This window comes from Clavispora lusitaniae, assembly GCF_014636115.1.
Source record: "Clavispora lusitaniae strain FDAARGOS_655 chromosome Unknown tig00000038_pilon, whole genome shotgun sequence".
In the NCBI taxonomy this organism is placed as follows: domain Eukaryota; kingdom Fungi; phylum Ascomycota; class Pichiomycetes; order Serinales; family Metschnikowiaceae; genus Clavispora; species Clavispora lusitaniae.
In genome coordinates this window covers 991936-1012556 of record NW_027093976.1, presented here as the reverse complement: position 1 = coordinate 1012556, position 20621 = coordinate 991936, and the positions used below count along the sequence as shown (strand labels likewise).

The following is a 20621-nucleotide window of genomic DNA, read 5'->3' as shown; positions in this document are numbered from 1 at the left end:
GTAGGTCCGTTTCCGAAACGAAGTTAAGTTTAAGCTAGCGTCTCTTGAGGCAGGTGTTCGATTTTTTGGACACCGAAGTTTCAAAAGCTTCCGCTTGTTTTCTGTTTTTTTTTCTACGTTTTATGTGAGTACATTATTGGCACATTTGCGCAGCGCGGCCCGAAAATCACAGATGTAATGCCTCCGGACGAGATTGATTTCCACCCAATTGAACTTGCAGCACATTCGATTCTATCGGGATCACTCGATAGTATTCACGAGAATTTCAGTCTGCTTCATCAGTCGCAACATATCCTCATCACCAGATTGAAGCACATTGAACATAGACTACAGACGTTAGAGAATGCAAAGGACTTTTCTGAAGAGGATGTAACAGCAATTAGAGCTCGAATTGGCGCCATTCAAAAACAGTTGGACACACAGCGAAGGGTGTTAAGTGAAGTAGACGCTCGAATGAATGATTGATGACGCCATCAAGCTGAAGAAGAATGGCGGGTTGGTAAGTACATCTTTGTGTTACAACTATCAACAATACCATCAAGTCGTTATTGCTCATGTGTACCGTTTGGTGATCCAAGCTTCGAAGTATTTAATCAAGTCAGGAACTTGCGATGCTTTTGCTCAAGGGCAGAATAGTGTAACTAACGCACGTGGAAGTTATTCGTGTGCAAATGATTCATGATCAGAACTTCTTCATGCAATGACATTCCTCGGCACCCCTCTAGTAATTTACTGATTGAAAAAGTCTACGATCAAAGGAAACGTCAAGAGCTTCGTTGACTAAGTGTATTGCGCTATACCATGCATTCGGGTTGAACGACGTTGATGCACGGATACCTGCCTTAAATGTTCAAAATTCAAACATCATGTATGGGTAACCCATGTGCTTTTGGGAGAAGATGAAAAGGAAGAGACTGTATAAGAAATATATGGCGGTCAATACCACAGCCACAGCAAAAAATTGTACCTTAGGATTGCGGATAGAGCCAGCCTTATTCACCAAAAGAACAAATGCCATTCCCAAAGACCCGTACAAAGTCGAAAGCAATTGGGTTTCCAAGCCATACTGAGCCTGAGGGTTTGGTGCAATGTATTCGATGTTGTTACCATTTTCACGCAAGTATGGAGTGTTTCTGATCTGATTGAACATGTAGCCACTGACAAACAACAAAATCAACACGAGTGACAAGGTACCCCAAGTGAAGGACGAGTTGAGAACATTCAATAAAGTGCCTCTGAATCTTCTGACCACCATAACCACCGCAAATGTGACACAGGCATTCATGGCCATGCGGCCATAGTCTGGCGGAACGTAAATATCGAAAAGCTTTCCCGTGAAGGACGCAACCCATTGTCTGAGTAAGCTTACATGTTCGCCTTGGAAAAACTGGTATTGTGTGTTTTCCTTGAGCCAAGCCCGTGGAGAGGGATCCGAAGATGGTGCAAAGTGGAAGATTTTGGGGATCGAGTCCAATTGCATAAGCTGGAACAACTTTCTGTTGTCGGCGAATTCTGCGGCCAAAAAGTAGACGTCTTTCCCGTCATCCACACCTTTGGGGAAGGCATGGTCCCATGAGCTTGCCACTGCACGGTACGCAGGCTGAACCTCACGACACAAGATGCAATTGAGCTGTGGAGAGTCTGACGACATGAAAACCACTAAGTGGTAATCACGGGCGCCTGAGAGAAACTTTTCAAAGTTATCGTCGGCAATGTCAATGACACCACTTGAGGCCTTGGCCGAAAGAATCTGGCGCATTTCCGTGTTGGAATATGCGGCAAGTGCCACCAGCCACAACCACGAAAACAATACCGGGACCCAGAACTTCATAGTTGTTGAAAGAGGCCAAGTGGCTTTTGGTGAGCACTAGTAGTAGTGGCTTGTATGCAGACGCGACAATATGGGCAATACTATAGTGGGGAATGGTAGCAAAAGATAGGCGGTGAGATTACTAGCGAAGAGTTGAGAAGCAATTCAGAGAGGTTAAAGGTTTTACGTATACGAATGCCACTGCGTGGATATTCAATGGATTTGACAACGTGTTTCTTGAGTATTGTAATTTGTGCGATTTATGCCATACCCAATAATCCAGGCTGTCATGCTGCTACCACGACCATGAAAACAGTCACAGAAGTAGAAAAAGATGTGATACGTAATACAGCACGGTAACCACAAATATAGGCTTGCCTTAGCCAACCATCTACTTCAATTCTTCCACTATGACTTTCGCACTGCTACCCACTGTGATTCGGCACGGGCCGTCACCTCTTTCGAATCGTTCCACGAGTAGCACATAGGGCCTATCAGCATGCTCTAGAACACACTCAAGGAAGACGCCGTAAATGCTATTGTTCCATTCGCTGGTAACCACAACGATTTCTTGTGTTTCTGCGTCGAAGACCGAAGCGCGCACTGCCGGAATGTATTCCTGGAGGTTTCGCGCGGGCGCTCGGACATGAAAAGTGACTCGCGCCTGCGCGTGCCGCGTGCGCAAGTAAAGTTTATGGCGGTTGGCACCGCGCCATTCGAACAGACACTCATGAACAAAAGTCCCGAGCGCCTGCGGAACAGGCACAATACTCACAGCCTCTCTACCGGAGTATGCGACAACTAAAGAAAAATCGCACGTCAGGCTATTGTCATAGCAGGAAACAACCAAGCGATAGGTCCCCGGCTCTGGATTCTGCACTTCTGACCGATGGAGCTGCCGCGTGTAATCCTCTGAAAAAAGAAGTTTTGCCTTATCAAAGTTACGGAGTTTCTTTTGAAAGTCCGCTTTTTCGCGATGGAAAAGATGCACATTCACGAGCGCACTATGATCGGTTGCCACCAAAACTAGCAGTAGACATTCTGTTCCTGTGGGGATTTCAATGTCATATTGTGGATTGTCGATATACGATGCGAGAGCCCAATGGCCGCCATTGAAGCCCATGGCCCACAGACCTTTGATTTCGGGCAATGCTTTGTGCGGAGCGCGCGCTCGCTCGAGATCCACAGGAGCGTCTGCAAACGCTTCGAGCGAAAAAGTATGTGCGCTTTTCGCACTTCCAGTCGAAACCACAATTGTATAGTCCACCCCCGGGTTTAATGAAAGAGGATAATACATCACTCGAGCGTTTGTGCTGGCGCCACCAGAAACGCACTCGTATTGGTCCGTCGAAATTACACGGCCTTTTGTGCCGCGATACACCGACAATGCAAACGGAACATTTTGGGGCCCGAGAAACTGTTCCACCACCAAATGCACTGTTTTCGCACTTGTGCGCACAACGTACTGCGGGCGCCGCTCGACGTAGAAGTCGGGCCATTCAGTGCCTGGACACACAAACGAGACGGCTGCCGAATGGGAATACTGTGGCCGATGGTTTGCGTACACGTAAGGGAAGTGGGGAAGCTGCGCCCACGGTACATGTAAAGTGCGCTCACTACTTTGCCATGGGTTTATGAGGTCCACACCCATTTCGCCCACCGAATCCACCACATAATCGTGGTTAGGCACAACGCCTAGTTCTCGCGCGAGACGGGGTGACATTTCGCCCGAGCCCAAGCCAAGCGCAACATGTGGATTGCGGTCTAGACGCCGGAGCTTGCGAGCATCGCCCGCCGAAAATACCTCGGGCCACCAGCGCGTTAGGATATATGTGTCGTGAGCCATATTGGAGCCGGTGAAATCATAGTGAGAACCAGAGACAAGAACATGGGCCTTTTCCAAAAGAGCGGGCCAGATAAGTGTGGCATTGGATGACGAGCGTACAATAAGACTGCGGTCCGCATAGGGCGGCGAAACGAATGGGAGTGTAGGCGAAAGCGCTGCTTCGCGCCAACAGCCATTGAAGTAAAGCCTGATTTTCAACCGTGAAGCTGTAGCATCGGGCAAACTGCTTAGAGGGGGTAGATTTTGCGTAGCCTGGGAAGGCACGTTGAGGGAACGAAGCAGATGAAGAGACATCCGGTTTGTTGCAGAAGCTTCAGTGACCACGTTCTCGGGAGACATTTGATCTGACTGAGAATGCTCATGATACATTTGTATCCCATCTTCTAAGCTCTTCTTCTCACCATTTAAGGACGTGTCCAGCATTTGGGTTATCAAATGCTCCATCCCACTAGACAGTTTTTCACTCTGATGTTGGGGGTCTGATGTCGATACACCCGGTTTTCCAGGGTACACGAACACCAAATCACGAAGTTGGGCCCCTAGACCCGCTGCGGAAACCAGCAAAACAGAAGAAACAAAAGAGCAATTACCGAGCAAATCTTGATATAAATCGGCGAGCCCGTCGAGAGACGAATTTGGCTCCACTTGCTGAAGTGCAACCCGGAAATCAGGCGCCAACTTTGGCATTCTAAGCTCGGGCTCTTTGGCAGCAAGTGGTGCAAAGACTGTTGATTTTATTGCCGACGATTTGGACAGCCCAAAAGTGAGAATTGGAAACCACAAAACACCATGGATGCTTGATGTGAGCCAGTTGACTCTTTCTGAAAGCGAGAGCGCGGCGCCCTTTTTTTGGTCGATGCGCTCGACCAAACTGAGCGCAAAACCGGCCAACACGCGCGCCCGAGGCTCAGCGTCAATCAACGGAGCCACTTCCCGTGCCGCAGACACTGCGCGCTCTCGTGCTTCCCCCACTTTGCCCTGGGCAAGAAGGTAATGGCACTGCTGAATGTTAGAACACGCCAGGTCCATCGATGTAAGTGTGCTGGATATGCAAAGAAAGAACAAAGAGATAAATGAAATTTAGGAACGGATGATGCAAGTGTAGCAACGGCAATGCAATGATGACGGAATGCAAAGGTGGGAGGACGGAATGAAATGGTGAAACGATGCAAAGGTGAAATGAGCTAAACAGTCGAGCAAGGATTGGGCCACCTAAACGGGAAAGACTGAAGAAGCAAATAAGTGAATTCAATCCACACAACTATGGAACGGAAAGTGTCCAAGTCGATAGTGTGAATTGAAGCTTGGCATCTTAAACCTCAGATTGGCGCGCATCCCCACATTTTGACTTAGCGCGACTTTTCACTGCACGCCAACGTGAAGTCATCGTTCGTTCGTTCCAGCATCTTGCAATATACTCTGATCCTCAAGTTTTCCCCAAACAGCTAGTCTGAATCTAACTAGGAGGGCCGTCTTGCGATATTAGAGAATTACTCCCACGAAGATACACAACCTCTGTGATTATACATACAGTCGATAATCATAATCCCCAGAAGTAGAAGCATCATTCCTGGGTACGCACTTTTATAATCAACAGAGCACTATCAATTGAACACTTCTCGAAACTAGACATCCCAACGCCCACCAATGTCCAGATATACAGCTCGTACGGAGCACTGGGCGCTTCTTGCAATAGTGCTTTTCCGCTTTGCCAATGCTTTTTCGCTCGCTACTTTCTTTCAGCCTGACGAGTTTTTCCAGGCACTAGAACCTGCCCACAACATAGTTTTTGGTTATGGTTACATTACATGGGAGTGGCACGAGCGGCTTCGGCTGGCGCTCCACCCGCTTCTCTATGCCGCAGCCTATAAGGCTGTGCGGGTTGTACTCTCGGAGCGCGCGACGATCGACCTCGCCCCAAAATTAGTCGGGGCTCTCATTGCCTCCAGCATAGATGTGGGCACATACAGAGTGGCATGGTACGTGACCCGAGACCTGCGTGTAGCCCGTACGGCATTGTTGATGTCCTTGGCTAGTGCATGGAACTGGTATGTGTTGGCCCGGTCGTTTCTGAATAACTTGGAGACGGCGCTCACATTGGCCGCACTCGCGCAATGGCCCTGGCACGGAAAAAGCGCGCGCAATGTTTTTTACGCCTGTCTCTGGGCGGGCGCGAGCTGCATCGTGCGCCCCACAAACGCATTAGTGTGGCTTTTTCTTGGGGGCACTGTGGTGTGCGCTCACTGGAAACATCCTAAAACACTCTTCTCCTTTGCTGTTGCAGCATTAGCGGCGGGAATTCTTTCGTTGGCCCTTGCCGCATGTTCTGACCGCTATTTCTATGGCGAATGGACGTTTCCGCTTTGGAATTTTGTCGAGTTCAACGTGGTGCGTAATCTCCTGGTGTTTTATGGCTCTGCACCATGGCACTTTTATGTGGGGCAGGGCCTCCCATTAATGCTCATGGCGTACTTGCCCTTTTTTGTGTGTGGGAGCGTGCGGGCGCTTTATTCGGGTGGTGCCCTTGCCAAGTTATCGGGCGCTGTCTTGTTTGTGATGGCAACATTTCTGACTATAGCTCACAAAGAATGGCGTTTTTTGCAACCAGTATACCCGGCCATGCTTATTTTGGCTGCGGCTGAAGTTGTTCGCTGGCGCGCATGGCACTGGCGCCGGTCCCTTTTCTGCGCGCTTGCTTTCCATGCGGTGGTGGCTTTTTTCTTCTCGCGCGTCCATGAGCGCGGCGCTCTCGACTTAGTTGCCTGGGCGCGCTCTGACCCTACAGTACAGTCCTTGGGTCTACTTACGCCTTGCCATTCCACACCGTGGCATGCCACTATGCATCGCCCGGACTTCGTAGATTCGTGGTTCCTTACGTGTGAGCCGCCGCTCCATTTGGCTACAGGCAATGTTGAAAACGTGCGGGCTTATCGGGACGAACTGGACCGGTTTTTCGACCACCCACAGCAATTTTTGCAGCATGAACTCGGAACCCCGCTGCGGCCATGGCCGTCACACCTTGTGGTTTTTGAGCCACATGAAAAAATAGTTCAGGACCACGTGGGCCCAAAATACGTTATGTGCCGCCGCTTTTTCAACACTTACTTCCATTGGGACCCTCGGCGCGCGGGCGACATTGTTGTATTCCAATTACGAGACCCTGCATCGGGCACATCTAGTCCCCAGTAACGGGCCATCTGACGATGCGATACGACATGTCAGATACCTAGATCATCTGACCTTTGGCTTCGGACTTCCAATACCAAATTGATACAAGCAGTGGGGGCGGGGGAGGGGCAATGATTCTGAAACGTAAGGGTCCTGCCCCTCTCATACAATGTCCGAACCACCAGGGTCGCAAACTATAACCACACTCCGCTCAAAATTGATGGTACATAAGTCTCGGATTCTCCCCTCAAAACGCCTCGGAGCATCAAAAACCCGCGTGGTGCGATCTTGGTCAGGTTGTGTTCGCGTGGCCATTTAAGTGCATTGTTCGCAATCTTTGTAAGCGCATGATCACCTGACAGTCCAGACAATGGCTAGTTAGAGTCTTACGTTTGGCGCAACTGCACAATGGACATTTGCTCTCATTCCTTATGCTTAGATGAACCATCCGGCAACATGATGGTTGGCAATGGCACTCATATCTTGAGTTGTTGCTCACTAGTCTATCTTCGGTCTATCGTGCCCCGCTCAAGGGAACACACCACTTCTCCGAGTATGTGCAGGATCTAAGAAACCCCCAGAAAACATCTGATCGCATTGCCTATTCTGGAAAGTTGCGAGCCGCACCGTCACCCTATACCGAAGCGCACCACTCAGGTGTACGGTCTATTGGTGCCCAACCAAAAAACCAGCCATGTATAAATAGTTCGAGCCCCCGACAGGTAGCAAGGTTTTTTTTTTCTTCTACACACTCAATTGTCTCAATTGAATCCCCTTAGAAAAAAACAAAGAATGTCTATCCCACAAACTCAAAAGGCCGTTGTCTTTGAAACAAACGGTGGTCCATTGGAATACAAGGACATCCCAGTTCCAAAACCAAAGGAAAACGAATTGTTGATCCACGTCAAGTACTCTGGTGTTTGCCACACTGACTTGCACGCCTGGAAGGGTGACTGGCCATTGGACACTAAGTTGCCATTGGTCGGTGGCCACGAAGGTGCCGGTGTCGTCGTTGGCATGGGCTCTAACGTCAAAGGCTGGAAGATTGGCGACTACGCTGGTGTCAAGTGGTTGAACGGTTCTTGTATGCAATGTGAGTTCTGTGAACACGGTGACGAATCTAACTGTCCAGACGCTGACTTGTCTGGTTACACCCACGACGGTTCCTTCCAGGAATACTGTACTGCTGACGCTGTGCAAGCCGCTAAGATTCCTCAAGGAACTGACTTGGCTCTCGTTGCCCCAATTTTGTGTGCTGGTATCACCGTTTACAAGGCTTTGAAGACCGCCAAGTTGCAAGCTGGTCAATGGGTGTGTATTTCTGGTGCTGGTGGTGGATTGGGTTCTTTGGCCATCCAATACGCCAAGGCCATGGGTTACAGAGTCGTTGGTATTGACGGTGGTGATGAGAAGAAGGCTTTCTGTGAGTCCTTGGGTGCTGAGGCTTTTGTTGACTTCACCAAGAGCAAGGACATTGTTGCTGATGTGATCAAGGCTACCAACGGTGGTCCACACGGTGCTATTAACGTGTCTGTCTCCGAGAAGGCTATTGCTCAATCTGTTGAGTACATTAGATCCACCGGTACTGTTGTGTTGGTTGGTTTGCCAGCTGGCGCTAAGGTTGTTGCCCCAGTTTTCGAAGCTGTTGTCAAGTCTGTTAGCATCTGTGGTTCTTACGTCGGTAACAGAGCTGACTCTTCCGAAGCTATTGACTTCTTCTCCAGAGGCTTGATCAAGTGCCCAATCAAGATTGTTGGTTTGTCCGAATTGGCTGGCATCTACAAGTTGATGGAAGAAGGTAAGATCTTGGGTAGATACGTTGTCGACACCTCCAAATAAGCTATATGATTATGAAAAGATAATGAGAATCTTGTTAATTAAAGACTGTAGTTAAGATTAACCAAGATATTAGTTGCATGGATAGGAAGAAAAATTAGACCATGGAACAATAGATGCTCATACTCACTAGAAAGCACCAATTATTAGTTCAAAAATAAAGTGGACAAGTACCCAGATCTCAAATAGCGTACGTTAATGAAACATTGAGGTGAAATAGACGCACTAATGTTCTTACTAAAACTAATGTGTCGGTTCGAAATGCCTCGCATTCTTTGTCCGATCTACCTCTGTGATTCAAGATTTCGGCATTCGTTAAAAGAAGAATTTTGTTTTTGGCAAACTAAGAATTCACTTCTTATTCTTTTGACAAATTAGATACGTGGTTGAATATCACATTTTCAATCTGCTCTCAGGCGTTCTTCTTTACTTTAGCTCACTGTTCATAGCCTCGGCTTCTGCACCCTTCTTCTCCAATACTTTGTGCAAGAGACGATCGTTCTCGGCTTTAAGCTTGTCGAGCTCGCCCTTCATGACGTTTTGCTGGATTTGTGTCACCAAATTCTCGTCGGTGAGGATTTGGATCGAATGATTCTTCTCTTGGATTTCCAACGTGAGCTGGTCAATCTTTTGTTGTAGACGTGCTAGGCGGGACTTATGGGTCTCTATGGCTTTCGCTTGTTCGCGAGCATGGGCTTCGGCGAGCTCCATCTGAAGCGTTTTTTTGTTGAGCCTCAGCACTAACGAGTCGTTTTCGTCTCGGAGCTGGCGGTTTTCCTTTTCGAGACGCTCAGGCTCCGACTTGGATGGGCGCAAGCGTGCGAGCTGGGCAAAGTAGCTGTAAAACTCCGAATCATGCTTTTCGAGATGGTCTCGCTGGGCAAGGCGTGTTGCAACCTGAGACCATGGGTCTGACATGGGATGGAAGATAAGAGCAACTAGCAAAGGGAGACAGACGAACAGGAAAAGTGGCAATAAAAGAGCAATGCGACCACGAGAAGAGAATGCAACAAAATGAAGAAAAGAGCCAAGCGAATGGATTGTGTGTGGATACTGATGAAGAGAATAGAAAACGTCAGATAGGCTGGTGTGCACATGCATAATGAGCATGCACACTTGATAGTAGAGTGCATGCGATAAGCTTAACAAGCAAAAGATTCATCATGTCCACCTGGTGGCGAGCAAGTATATTGCCCAATGGGACGGCGGATGAAAGCAAAAAGGACATTGGTTCTCAGGCTGGGGCCAACGAAGATCGAGGGTCCGAGGCAGGCACGACGGAGACGAACAATGAGCAACATGGAATGGAGGCTGCCGAAACTGCCATAAGGAAACCAGCACCACGAATACCAGAAGAGTCAGAGGCAGATACAGGAGAGAGTGGTGATCTAAGATGTGGGTTTGCAAATAGTACACATCAGGAGGGATCGTCAAAAACTCAAAGTGGCGAACAAGAGACCCACATAACCAAGAACGGAAATGCTGGCAAGAAGGAAAACGGAGTCAAAACAGAACATTCTACGACAAAACAACCTACAACAAGTGCGACTAGCACACCACATCTGAGAGAGCAAACCAGTCGGAACGAGCAAACCAGTCAGAAGAAACAAATTGGTCAGAACAAACAAACTGGTTACAAACAAACCAGCCTAAACAAACAAACTGGTCAGAATAAACAAACTGGTCAGAATAAACAAACTAGCCAGAACAAACAAAGTGATCAGAACAATCAAACTACAGGAAAAAACATCCAGAGCGAAAAAAGCGTCCCTTCGGGCGACAGAAATAGAACCACCGTGACGGACAAGCAAACACAGGAAAACCGTACAAAACCTCCTACCCCACCCGAAACGGGCTCTTCAGACACTAGCGGGACTGGTGCAGAGGCAGCTAACCAGGGCTTTTTTGGTTGGTGGCTGTTTGCGCCCGCGCCCAGTACTTGGTGGCCCTTTTCGCGCCAGGAGCCAGACGACGACCTAGTTCGTGCGGCGATGCTCGCCGTGGAAAGCGCCCGCGACCGATGTCTGTACGCTGTGCGGGCCGAGCCACGAGCCGCCCATATGGGAGACACCGCGACAACAAGTGCACGCACGGAAACCGGTTTGAGCACAGCCAGTAAAGGAACAGGCGAAAATAGTGCGAGCGCAAGTGCAAACGGAACAGTGGCCAACAATACAACTATCAACAATACACACAATGCCACTTCAACGGATGTCTCAAATTGGGGAGGGGCAAATGGCAACACAAAAGCAAAGACAAATGCCGCCGACGCTTCAGGCACGGCAAGTGCATTCAGTCTTGAGTTGGCTGTCGCAGGCACCGCCAGCGAAAGACTGCCTGTGCCTATAGAGGTTCGGCCGCGCACCCAGGCGGAGGCGGCTGAAATAGCCTTGGGCCGCGGCGCGGGGTCCGGGTCGGTGGTGCCGTCGCTCGAGTGCATGCGGCGCATCACGCTCCGCACGCGGGCCCGGCTCCAGGCAGAGGCTACCTTTTGGGGCTCGCAGACTTCGGAGCGGCATCTCTACAGGCGGAGCAACACCATCGCAGTGCGCCATGCTGTGGTGGTGAGCATTCACAGCTTCATGCCCAGCAAGCTCGCCAAGGTGCTTGTGGGCCAGCATACGGGCAGCGCGTCACAAATGGCCAAGCATGCGCAAGCGGCCATCTTTCGGTGCACAGACAAATGCACAGTTTCCACCATCGCACTCGAAGGCCTGGGGCCCTTGGGCGCGCGCACGGAAGAGTCGCTTGCACTCCTAACCAACTGGGCGGCCGAACTTCGCGGCTGCGACTTGATCTACTTTGTGTGCAATTCGGTGGCGGCGCCCTTGGCCGCTGCGGTGGCGTGTGGAGTGGCGGCGCGGCTAGGCGTGGCCCCGCCCAAAATGGCGTTTCTCGCCTTGGCCGGCGCCTGGCAAGGCCCGGCCGTGCTGCGCGATTCTGCGGTGGTGCTGCGCGCGTACACTCCTAGCGAGCGCGCCGCCATTGACGATTTGTTCTCTTTACAGAACCCGCGCCTGCGCGCGAGCGAACAATTGGCGCACAACATTGGCACTCTCTGCGCACACAATGTGAAAATCACCTTGGCTGCTGCGGCAGGCGACCAGTTTGTGCCGCTTGCGCTGGCGCACGCAGACAATGTCTGCCACCCCAACATCTTCCGGTGCGTGTATGCGGGAGAAGGCGATGCACCGCCGTTTTTGGTGACGCTTACGGGCGTTCTCGCCACAATGCAGAATGTGGGGCGTGGGACCCTGGCGCTCGCGCGCGATTTGGGCGCGTCGCTCCTAGGCCCGAAGGGCGCGGCGGGCGCCCACGGCCGCATTTTGAGGTGCAACGAACTCTACGATTTGGGCGTGCGTTTTGCCTTGGAGTCAACTAGTCTCGTGCACAAAAGGGAGGCGTACGTTGCCGAGCAGAGTACCAGCACACTTGCCACGCCAAACTTGTTTCATGTGCCTTGGAACTTACGCGGGCTTGTTCATGAAATGCTCGAAACTAAGCATATTGGGAACTTAAAGCTACTCAACGAGCTTGTCAAGGAACTCCGGGAATGGGATCCCACTACTGCCAAGTGGCGTGAGATCAAGAGTTGTTTTGCGGCGCTTGAGGACCTATCTATGGATGAGCTTCTTCTCTAATGAACGGCCAACTGCATTAGACAGAGTGAATTATACACATCACAAGTAGTGACACATATTTATGAGCTCTTCAATAGATTTTCTTCACAGGTTAGAATAAACGGGCTTTCTGACCACTGATATCAAACAGGGCGTCTCGAAGTATTTTCACCATGAAGCCTCTCCATCCCGCAAGGTAGTTCAAAAATTGCTTTGTATTACTGACACGCTCGCAAGTATGATTTCTTCATACGAGTATTTCCCTTGGATGGAAATATGGTTCAGTGGGAGGGAGAAAACCACGTGGGTCGCAATGACTCTTGTATCGACCAAAAATTTATACGTTGCGCCGAAAAATATAGGTATCTTCGTGATCAGTTATGATCCTGGTAGAAAATAGTTTGTCAAAATTTTCCTTCTCCACCCTGAGTAACTCAAATTAGAAGTGGCTCCTCAAGGTTCTTAATACGGATCGTGTAAGTGATATTATCCCTACAGAATTAAGGCTTAGAGTCGCCGTGAATGAAAAGTGAGATATCATTTAAGGACACTTCAATATTATCTTAAAGTAAACCGTGCTTTGAGCCATAAGAGGAGTCCATTCTAAACCACCATCTTTCATTATTCATCACCTCAAGTGACAAGTCTTACATACTTTCCCCGTTTTCCGTTTATGAGATCACCATTTATGTTTTAAGTGGAAACTCAAACCCACTTGAATTTGATTACTCATTCTTGAATAATCGACTGAAGAGATCTACAATGTTTGTAATTGAGTCTTCTCTGGGATCGCAATCTTTCATTTTGAGTAAGCTCCCTAGTTCGTTTCACTCATTCGAATATCACTTTTCGCTTTTTATTTTTCGCTTCCTTGTTTGGCCATGTGGCGTATGGTTTTTTTCTTTTCACACTTATAATTGGTCCCTGTTGATTACTATGCTTAAGTTCTTTACATTGTCAGTTTTTTCCCCATTCTTACCTACGTGCCCCTATGTGTTAGGGTGTGTGTTTTAGTGAGAACTGGCGCTACTCTACTTGATCTTCTTACAGGATTATTCCTAACAATTTATCAAACTTCCAGCCTGCTGAGATATATTGTGGCAAATATGTCTAGGGTATCATGAACTGGCATTCCAATTATTTTCTGGTGATTTCTTCTGCCAATGCTTGCTTGAATAGATACTTCGTACGTCACTATACATGTAAATACGTCAAACCAAAGTGCAATACTCGTTTGATCAGCAATATAGAAGTTAATCCTAGCATTTACATAATTATAAGTTTCAGTACAACAAAAAGTTGCAGATTCTATTTTTTGTAAGGCTATGTAAGGATCTGCGTTGGTCTTCTATAAAGGCCATTCGCTGCTGCATGAGTCCAATGTAAAGGAAGGGAAATGCAAGATCTGCGTATGCATTTTCGCCTCGGCAACAAAGACCGAGTACAAAGAAGTAGCACAGAGAAAAAAAAGAAGAAAATTCACCATCCACTGCTGTATTTTTCATTTTTAGCCCTTCGAGCTAAGCGACAAATTTTTTTCAAATGATACGTTTGAAAGAGACCAGCACGTAATTATGCAAACACGTTTCTTCCGGGACTGGTATGCGCACGACTCCACAGAATCTTAAACAAGAAAGAATCTTGGACGTATTTCTTAGTTTCTCGTATTCGCTGTTTTCACTTCCTTTTGTTCTTTAGTTTCCCTTCCTTTTTTTCCCCATTGTTCTGCACGAGACAGAGCGGTTTATCTTTTTCACCATACCCTCAAACCTCCTTGAGGTTCTCCTTATCACCAATAGTTTGGAGAAAAGATAGCCGTAGAGCCCCGAAAACTCAACCCATCTACCATTGACATAATCTCCCCTTTATAAGATCTTCACACTTCCCAAGGACCTGTGGCGTAAAAAAAACTTTCATTTCAACCAAACAAATGGCCGAGGAAACTTCTACTAAAAGAACTCGGGCGTCAGGAGAGGTTCTTGACTATCTTCTACGAGAGTTCGACTCTAACCCAAACCCTTCTCCAGATCAACGCAAGGAGATAAGTGAACGGACCAATATGTCCGAAAAAGCAGTCCGAATCTGGTTTCAAAACAGACGGGCAAAAGTCAGAAAGTTTGAACGTATGGGAAAGCCCGTCAAACATGGGGGAAGTAACGTTTCGTCACGTTCAAACCTGTTGACCCAAGTTTCAGCAGCAGGATTACGTGCGCAAGGGATGATTCCAATTGAGTTGAATGAAAACTATTGCTTTATTGACTGTTCGTCTCTTTCTGTTGGTTCTTGGCAACGAATAAAAAGTGGCCAGCATAATGGTGCGACGTTGCTGCGGTCATTAGTTAACTTGTCACCTTTCACGCTCAACAGTGTCATGGAGAATGTGGATCTTATGGTTATTTTATCGCGCAAGAACCATGAAATTAACTATTTCTTCTCGGCGATTTCCAATAACTCAAAAATCCTCTTTCGAATTTTTTATCCTATCAGTTCTGTTCTCCACAGCTCGATTTTAGACAGCTCGCTCAGCAAAGAAAACAATGAAATGCGCCTCAATCTTGCCCGGAAACCTAAGTTTTCCGTCTATTTCTTCAATGGTGTGAATGCAAACCTCAACCAATGGTCTATCTGTGATGATTTCAGTGAAGGTCAACAAGTAAGCTCCGCTTTTTATGCTCCAGGTGGAACTTCGACGCCTCACGTATTGGTTGGTGCGAAAAACTCTCTCCAGTTCCTTAATAATTACATTTTGAGCAATCAGCTTCTGCAAAAAGAATATGCGGGTGTCTCAGAAACAATCACGCCTCTAGCGGCAACAGGCAGCCCTCGTGCAGATGGTTTACCAAATAATATGATTCACAGCCAGAATCACAACGATGATTATCAGATTAAACAAGACGTGTCTTCCTGGGAGGACACGCCGCATAGCGAGAAGCCGTATGCCCTGAAAGGACTCACTCTAATCGCCAATTTTGAAGATACTTCACCTATGTCATCAGGAAGTCACGAATCTCCGGGCGTCATAAAGTCCAGATACAATGAAGAGAAGCAAATGCACATTTCTTCTCTAGGCGTCAATCAACCAGAAAGAAAAGAATACGAGGAGATGTTCTCGGCAACCACTCCTGATTTCTTCAACACTGTGCAAACACCGAACTCTAACTTTTTACCACATGTATCCAAAAACGAAGGGTCACATTTCATCAATAGCCCATCAATGGGCATAGAATCATATGAGAATGACTCGCAACTCGAAAAAAATCTGCATTCAAGACAGGAAAATGTTGATATACATCGTCCGGAAAATGAATACAATCAAGGTAGTCATGATATGGCCAATACTTACGAGGCAGATTCTGGTTATCATCCTCAGCAAGTGGAACATCACTATGACTTCGAATCCAACGATTTTCACCCCAACGAACTTATCATAAACAGCCCGGCCCTCTCCAATGGTACGCCGAATACAGCAAGCTCCAATGCGCATGTTGACAATTTTATTGATTTTAACGCTCATTGAAGTGTGTTACGACACTCACTTAGTTGCTAATAATCCTTTCACAGGTATACTATATAGATCTCGTCCAGAGCTCTGGTTATAATCAAATGCATTTACTCTATGCGCAATGGAGGTCTAACTACTTTGTTGAATTATTTTTTTTTTTTTTTTTGGATCGTAGCTTTGAAACGTCGTATCCATGTTCGATTGTAATACAGGAGTGCAGTTGCAGCCTCCACGCACGTATCCCTGTATGATTTTTTATAATGAAATTACCAGCAAAGCCCATGCAACGTAAACTCGGTGATAACTGCATTTTTCAGACGTGGGGGATCCCTTAACAAATGGCATAATTTGTTACCTAACGGCGTTTGAACATCGTCATGCATGAGCCATGCATGCTAAATCCGTTAAGTGCCGTAAGTAGAAGACCTGCATGAGGCACTAAACACAGCAGCAGATCCGGCCAACAAACATTGTACGAGGTCATAAAACATGAGCGGTTTCAACGAACACATAAGGTCCTGTCTTGTACGAGCATTTACTTTTCTGCTCAACGTAGTTGTCTTAAGCCCGAAGCGTCCATGTATCTCTGCATATAGCCGAGGTGTACATATTTTCCAAGTACCGCATCAACAACAAGTCACATGTTAATTCACGTGGAGGGAAACGCCATCATCTGTTCCTGGTAACGCCATGCTCCGAAACTTCGTAAGACACCTGTCGTCAGCTCGGCCAAGCCTCTCTACGATACTTCCCAAGAAGAAAACAATCAACAGACTTCTTTTCGATGCGGATGCACGTTTGGCATACTCAAAGATGCTTCCCATCTTGAATAGCGTCTACACCAACCTTGATGAACCAGAGCAAATAAGACTACCTCCGTACACAAAGCATGATGATCTCATGATTCTCCGGTCGATTTTGCACAACTTGCGATCGGTCACCAATTCGGTGAATAAGAATTTGGTAGACTTGGAGAATGAGTTAGTCGAACAAGCTGCAGAATTGGGAAACAATGATGCCATCGCTATGCTTGCCTTTGAACTGATAGCTTCTCCAGATACACTGCCAGAAGACTATGAGTATGCGAATGGGCTTATTCGCCAGTTGACAGAAAGAAAACATCCTCTTCTGTTCAAGTTGGCAGGCGACCTTGCCTTTTCGAAAAATTATCATGCACAGGCGGCCCAATATTGGCACGAGTTTTTGGATTTAGAGGACAAAACGGTGTTGGCAAGTCATGTGCATTCCAACTTGGGGATTTATTATTACCATTACGTGAAACCACACGCAGACTTGGTACGTGCTAAGATGCATCTTGAAAAGGCAATTTGCTTTGGTGAATTAGACACGCATATAGTCAAGGCTCATTACTACTTGGGACAGCTCTACACTATTACGGATCCAGAACTATCACGTTATCATTTGGAAATCAGTGCGTCTAGAGGATTACAAGAAAGCTTTCCATCGTTGGGTTTTATGGAACTCAATGTGTTTGATAATGTGCCCAAAGCGCTAGAATGGTTCAAATTGGGTGTCGAAGCGTCAAGTGACCTTGCATGTCTTGTGGGCCAATTTGACGCTCATGTACGGGCACACAAGCAGACACATGCATTGAATGTTCTCTCTAACTTGCAACATTTGAAAGACAAATTGGATAAGGTGCTCTTAGCTGGCGTTCCTGATGACTACAAAGATTTAGCTCAAGCAAATCATTCTCTATTGACAACATTCTTTGAGACCCGACGCGATGCTATCCAAAGCTTGCGAGGCTAACTAACCTTGATCAGGAGATAAAAAAAAAGAGCGTACCATATCAAGAAACAACCATAGCATGTATATAGAATGAGCAAGCAATTGTCTAGTCATCAGTTGCAGTAAGTAAACATTGGAGGAACAAACCTAGCAAAGAAAGGGATCTCAGTAGAACATCGAAAGACAAACGTAAAGAATGTATTAGGGACTATCTGAAAGAATAAATAAGACAACAATAATATATAGAACGCCCAGAATAGACTTGTTGTCTATGTCACTAATGATTAAAAGTCTAAAAGGCTTTAATCAAAAGTAGCTAGACATAGTTGAGCAATAAGGAAAAAGAAAAAAAAAAAAATAAGAAAAACGTGCTAAAGATAGGGAATAATTGGCTTAGAGCAAAATACTTGCTACTACAATTTTAACAAAGTAAACGGAAACTCAATACCTTACTCCATGCAAAATACTTGCAAGTTATGCATTTAAAAAGCAAGAAAACTAGATAGCAATTATCTTAATGAAAACTCGATGTTTTTTGCTAATTAAGTCCTATTGGACCCTTGTGGGACGAACATGTGCGAAATCCATCACTTGAGTCATTCTTGACTAAAAAAGATTCCAGTAAGTTTCTGTGTCTGTATAGGTCTATTACTTTTGCCTCCTACTTTTTTATGGCATCTGTTCTGCGTTAAGTTCCGACGTGAACCTTTGTTGAAGAGTCATTGGTTGAGTTGGTGCAATAACCGAACTGTGACGCAGACCATGCATTTCCGCCTCTTCCACCCAAGGATGTTCGGAGACACTTTGAACGTCCAATCGCCGTGATGGATCTACGACAAGCATTTTTGAAATCAAATCCAAGGCCAGGTCACTGATGGTATCCCAGTAAGGGGAGTAGAAGGCATATTTGCCTGTAAGAATTTGGTCACGCATTGACGGTGGTGCCAAATCGTCACTGAAGGGCGGAAAGCCGCACAAACACACATACAACAAAACACCAGCCAGCCAGACATCGACTTTGGTCAGATAATGTCCCCCATTGGCTAAGACTTCCGGTGCAACATAAGCCGGCGTGCCGCAAAGAGTGTTGGTAAATTTTCGCTCCCCAATGAACTTAGCAAGGCCAAAATCCGCGATCTTGACTCGCACGTCGTGTTCGGTAGAGTCCCAAGGTCCGGTTGGAAGAACACCGGGTCTCCGTGGGGTGATATCTAGTAAAATATTTTCTGGCTTGATGTCCCTGTGAATAATGTTACGTCCATGCAAATATCCGAGTCCAGCAAGGAGCTGTTTATACAATGCACGTGTTTCGTCCTCAGCAAGTTTCAGCTTGCTGACAATGCGCTGGAACAACTCACCACTGTTGACTTTTTCCAACACCAAATATGTTGTGGATGCATTGTTGCCTGTAGGTTCTACGTAATGCGAGATGAACCGTACGATGTTCGGATGGTTTATCAGAAGAAGCAATTCCATTTCCTGTCGAAGCTTGGTCTCCTCTTCTGCTGCCGCAGTCCCATTCTTGTTCGGATGGAAAATCTTGACCGCAACCACGTCTCCCAGTGTACGGTCTCTTGCCTCACGCACTACAGCATAATGTCCCGTGCCAAGCTGATGCAGTAAAATATAGTCTGCGAAAAACAGCCGTCTGGAAGTTACTGCGGTATCGTCAGCAAGATAGCGGAAAACGTATGTTCCGCTACGAGCGAATGCAACTTTGTCGCCGCTTCGAAGGACGACGGTGTTTCCGCGGCCAAGCACCTCGTCATTGACAAAAGTGCCGTTTGAACTCATGTCTGTGAGCATAAGATACTCTCGCGTGTCATTCGACGAGAGTGAAAACTGACAATGCCGCGACAGGACATCAGCTCCACCAAGTCTAATATCACAGCTACTACTGCGGCCCACCACAACTCCCGCAGGCTTGCGGGGAATCAAAAGATGCAGTTGATCCGCGTTAACATTGAACAATTTGGCGATCGTGTCATACCGATGCAAGGGCTTCTTTGGCGGCGCCAGCGTCTCAGCAAGAGACTGAGTGTTAGTAGCGGAATCCGTGTTTCCAACAATGTGTGGTTCGACATACTCTTTTGCGTGTAAGAGACATGAGGAAGACGCGTAGTGGGAAGTGTTGATGTATAACGAACGCGGAAGCTGCATGGTGCGCAGCGCATGCGTTTGTGAGCGCTGCACACGCCATTTCACTTGCCATGCATGAAGCTGCGATAGCCCGCCTCAAGATAAGAAACTTTCATCTCACGACTGAGTACCAAAGATGCAAACGCCACAAAAGTCTAATTAGATGTACTATCCGTGAAACAAACAATACCTCGGGTTTCTTGTTCAAGTGGCAGTATTCACATATGATTGTAGCCCTTCAAATTGAGAATTGTACCATCGCCACTTAGCTCTCCTAGCTTCGCAGATGTGAAAAGGGTGCTCTATTTGGGCTATCGTCAGGATATACATATCTTCAATAACTGTATGGACATAATGACCTACTTTCATGTAATTAGGTTCATGAAAGAATGTTGGGATCCTGCTATGCTGAAAGCTGTTTTGGTGTAGACAAGGCCCACATCAATTGAGAAACTACAAAACGAAAAAGAATGAAAATGAAAACGCTCCTCTCCCATTACGAATGGTTAGTTTACATGTGCGGAAATTCCGAAGATTGAGACAAAGGGCCTACAAAGGTTAGCTTGGCGAAGAAAAAAAAAATACGTACTGCCGTAGTATTAGTTCTGATGCATAAATTCGGACAAATATAAAGATAATGGCAAATTGAAAAAAGTGTGTGGGCATATGAATTCTTATGATACACCGCTAGTCCTGTCTAGAGTAGTCTAGTGCAAGGAAACGGCTCCGGGAGACCACTTTGCAACCAAAAATATTTTCTAGCGACCTGCTAAAAATAATATGGCAGCTAAGAATATACTTGACTGAATAGGAAAGTATTGCTGCTTAAGGATTCAATTACGAATTTGAAAAACTACCTTCTCTACAGGTGGGAAAAGCGGCTTTCACTTTTAAGCATCGTGCATCCTTTTGAGCCCAAGGCAAAGAAAGACATAGAATATGCAACAT

General features: G+C 46.9%; 10 protein-coding genes across 10 annotated transcripts; 6 read left to right on the top strand and 4 right to left on the bottom strand. All coding sequences in view use genetic code 12, as the record gives it.

The window, feature by feature from the left end:
- Positions 1–177: 177 nt before the first annotated feature.
- On the top strand, positions 178–465 carry FOB63_001565 (uncharacterized protein; the record flags this gene model as incomplete). The annotated part of the gene is made up of 1 exon (XM_066102175.1): positions 178–465. One exon carries the CDS (start codon positions 178–180, stop codon positions 463–465), a length of 288 nt encoding a protein of 95 aa, XP_065958473.1.
- A 385-nt stretch (positions 466–850) lies between these two features.
- Positions 851–1831, bottom strand: FOB63_001564 (dolichyl-diphosphooligosaccharide--protein glycotransferase; the record flags this gene model as incomplete). Its single annotated transcript, XM_002618319.1, has 1 exon — positions 851–1831. One exon carries the CDS (start codon positions 1829–1831, stop codon positions 851–853), a length of 981 nt encoding a protein of 326 aa, XP_002618365.1.
- Positions 1832–2201: 370 nt separating this feature from the next.
- RIM13 (Rim13p) lies at positions 2202–4685 on the bottom strand (the record flags this gene model as incomplete). Its single annotated transcript, XM_002618320.1, has 1 exon — positions 2202–4685. The coding sequence occupies one exon, from the start codon at positions 4683–4685 to the stop codon at positions 2202–2204; it is 2484 nt and encodes an 827-aa protein (XP_002618366.1).
- A 618-nt stretch (positions 4686–5303) lies between these two features.
- On the top strand, positions 5304–6845 carry FOB63_001562 (putative glycosylphosphatidylinositol-alpha 1,2 mannosyltransferase; the record flags this gene model as incomplete). Its single annotated transcript, XM_002618321.1, has 1 exon — positions 5304–6845. The coding sequence occupies one exon, from the start codon at positions 5304–5306 to the stop codon at positions 6843–6845; it is 1542 nt and encodes a 513-aa protein (XP_002618367.1).
- Positions 6846–7616: 771 nt separating this feature from the next.
- Positions 7617–8663, top strand: FOB63_001561 (Adh1p; the record flags this gene model as incomplete). Its single annotated transcript, XM_002618322.1, has 1 exon — positions 7617–8663. One exon carries the CDS (start codon positions 7617–7619, stop codon positions 8661–8663), a length of 1047 nt encoding a protein of 348 aa, XP_002618368.1.
- Positions 8664–9086: 423 nt separating this feature from the next.
- On the bottom strand, positions 9087–9770 carry FOB63_001560 (uncharacterized protein; the record flags this gene model as incomplete). Its single annotated transcript, XM_002618323.1, has 1 exon — positions 9087–9770. One exon carries the CDS (start codon positions 9768–9770, stop codon positions 9087–9089), a length of 684 nt encoding a protein of 227 aa, XP_002618369.1.
- Positions 9771–9823: 53 nt separating this feature from the next.
- On the top strand, positions 9824–12301 carry FOB63_001559 (uncharacterized protein; the record flags this gene model as incomplete). The annotated part of the gene is made up of 1 exon (XM_002618324.1): positions 9824–12301. One exon carries the CDS (start codon positions 9824–9826, stop codon positions 12299–12301), a length of 2478 nt encoding a protein of 825 aa, XP_002618370.1.
- Positions 12302–14210: 1909 nt separating this feature from the next.
- Positions 14211–15797, top strand: GRF10 (Grf10p; the record flags this gene model as incomplete). The annotated part of the gene is made up of 1 exon (XM_002618325.1): positions 14211–15797. The coding sequence occupies one exon, from the start codon at positions 14211–14213 to the stop codon at positions 15795–15797; it is 1587 nt and encodes a 528-aa protein (XP_002618371.1).
- A 675-nt stretch (positions 15798–16472) lies between these two features.
- FOB63_001557 (uncharacterized protein) lies at positions 16473–17555 on the top strand (the record flags this gene model as incomplete). The annotated part of the gene is made up of 1 exon (XM_002618326.2): positions 16473–17555. One exon carries the CDS (start codon positions 16473–16475, stop codon positions 17553–17555), a length of 1083 nt encoding a protein of 360 aa, XP_002618372.2.
- A 648-nt stretch (positions 17556–18203) lies between these two features.
- DUN1 (serine/threonine protein kinase) lies at positions 18204–19694 on the bottom strand (the record flags this gene model as incomplete). Its single annotated transcript, XM_002618327.1, has 1 exon — positions 18204–19694. One exon carries the CDS (start codon positions 19692–19694, stop codon positions 18204–18206), a length of 1491 nt encoding a protein of 496 aa, XP_002618373.1.
- Positions 19695–20621: the final 927 nt, after the last annotated feature.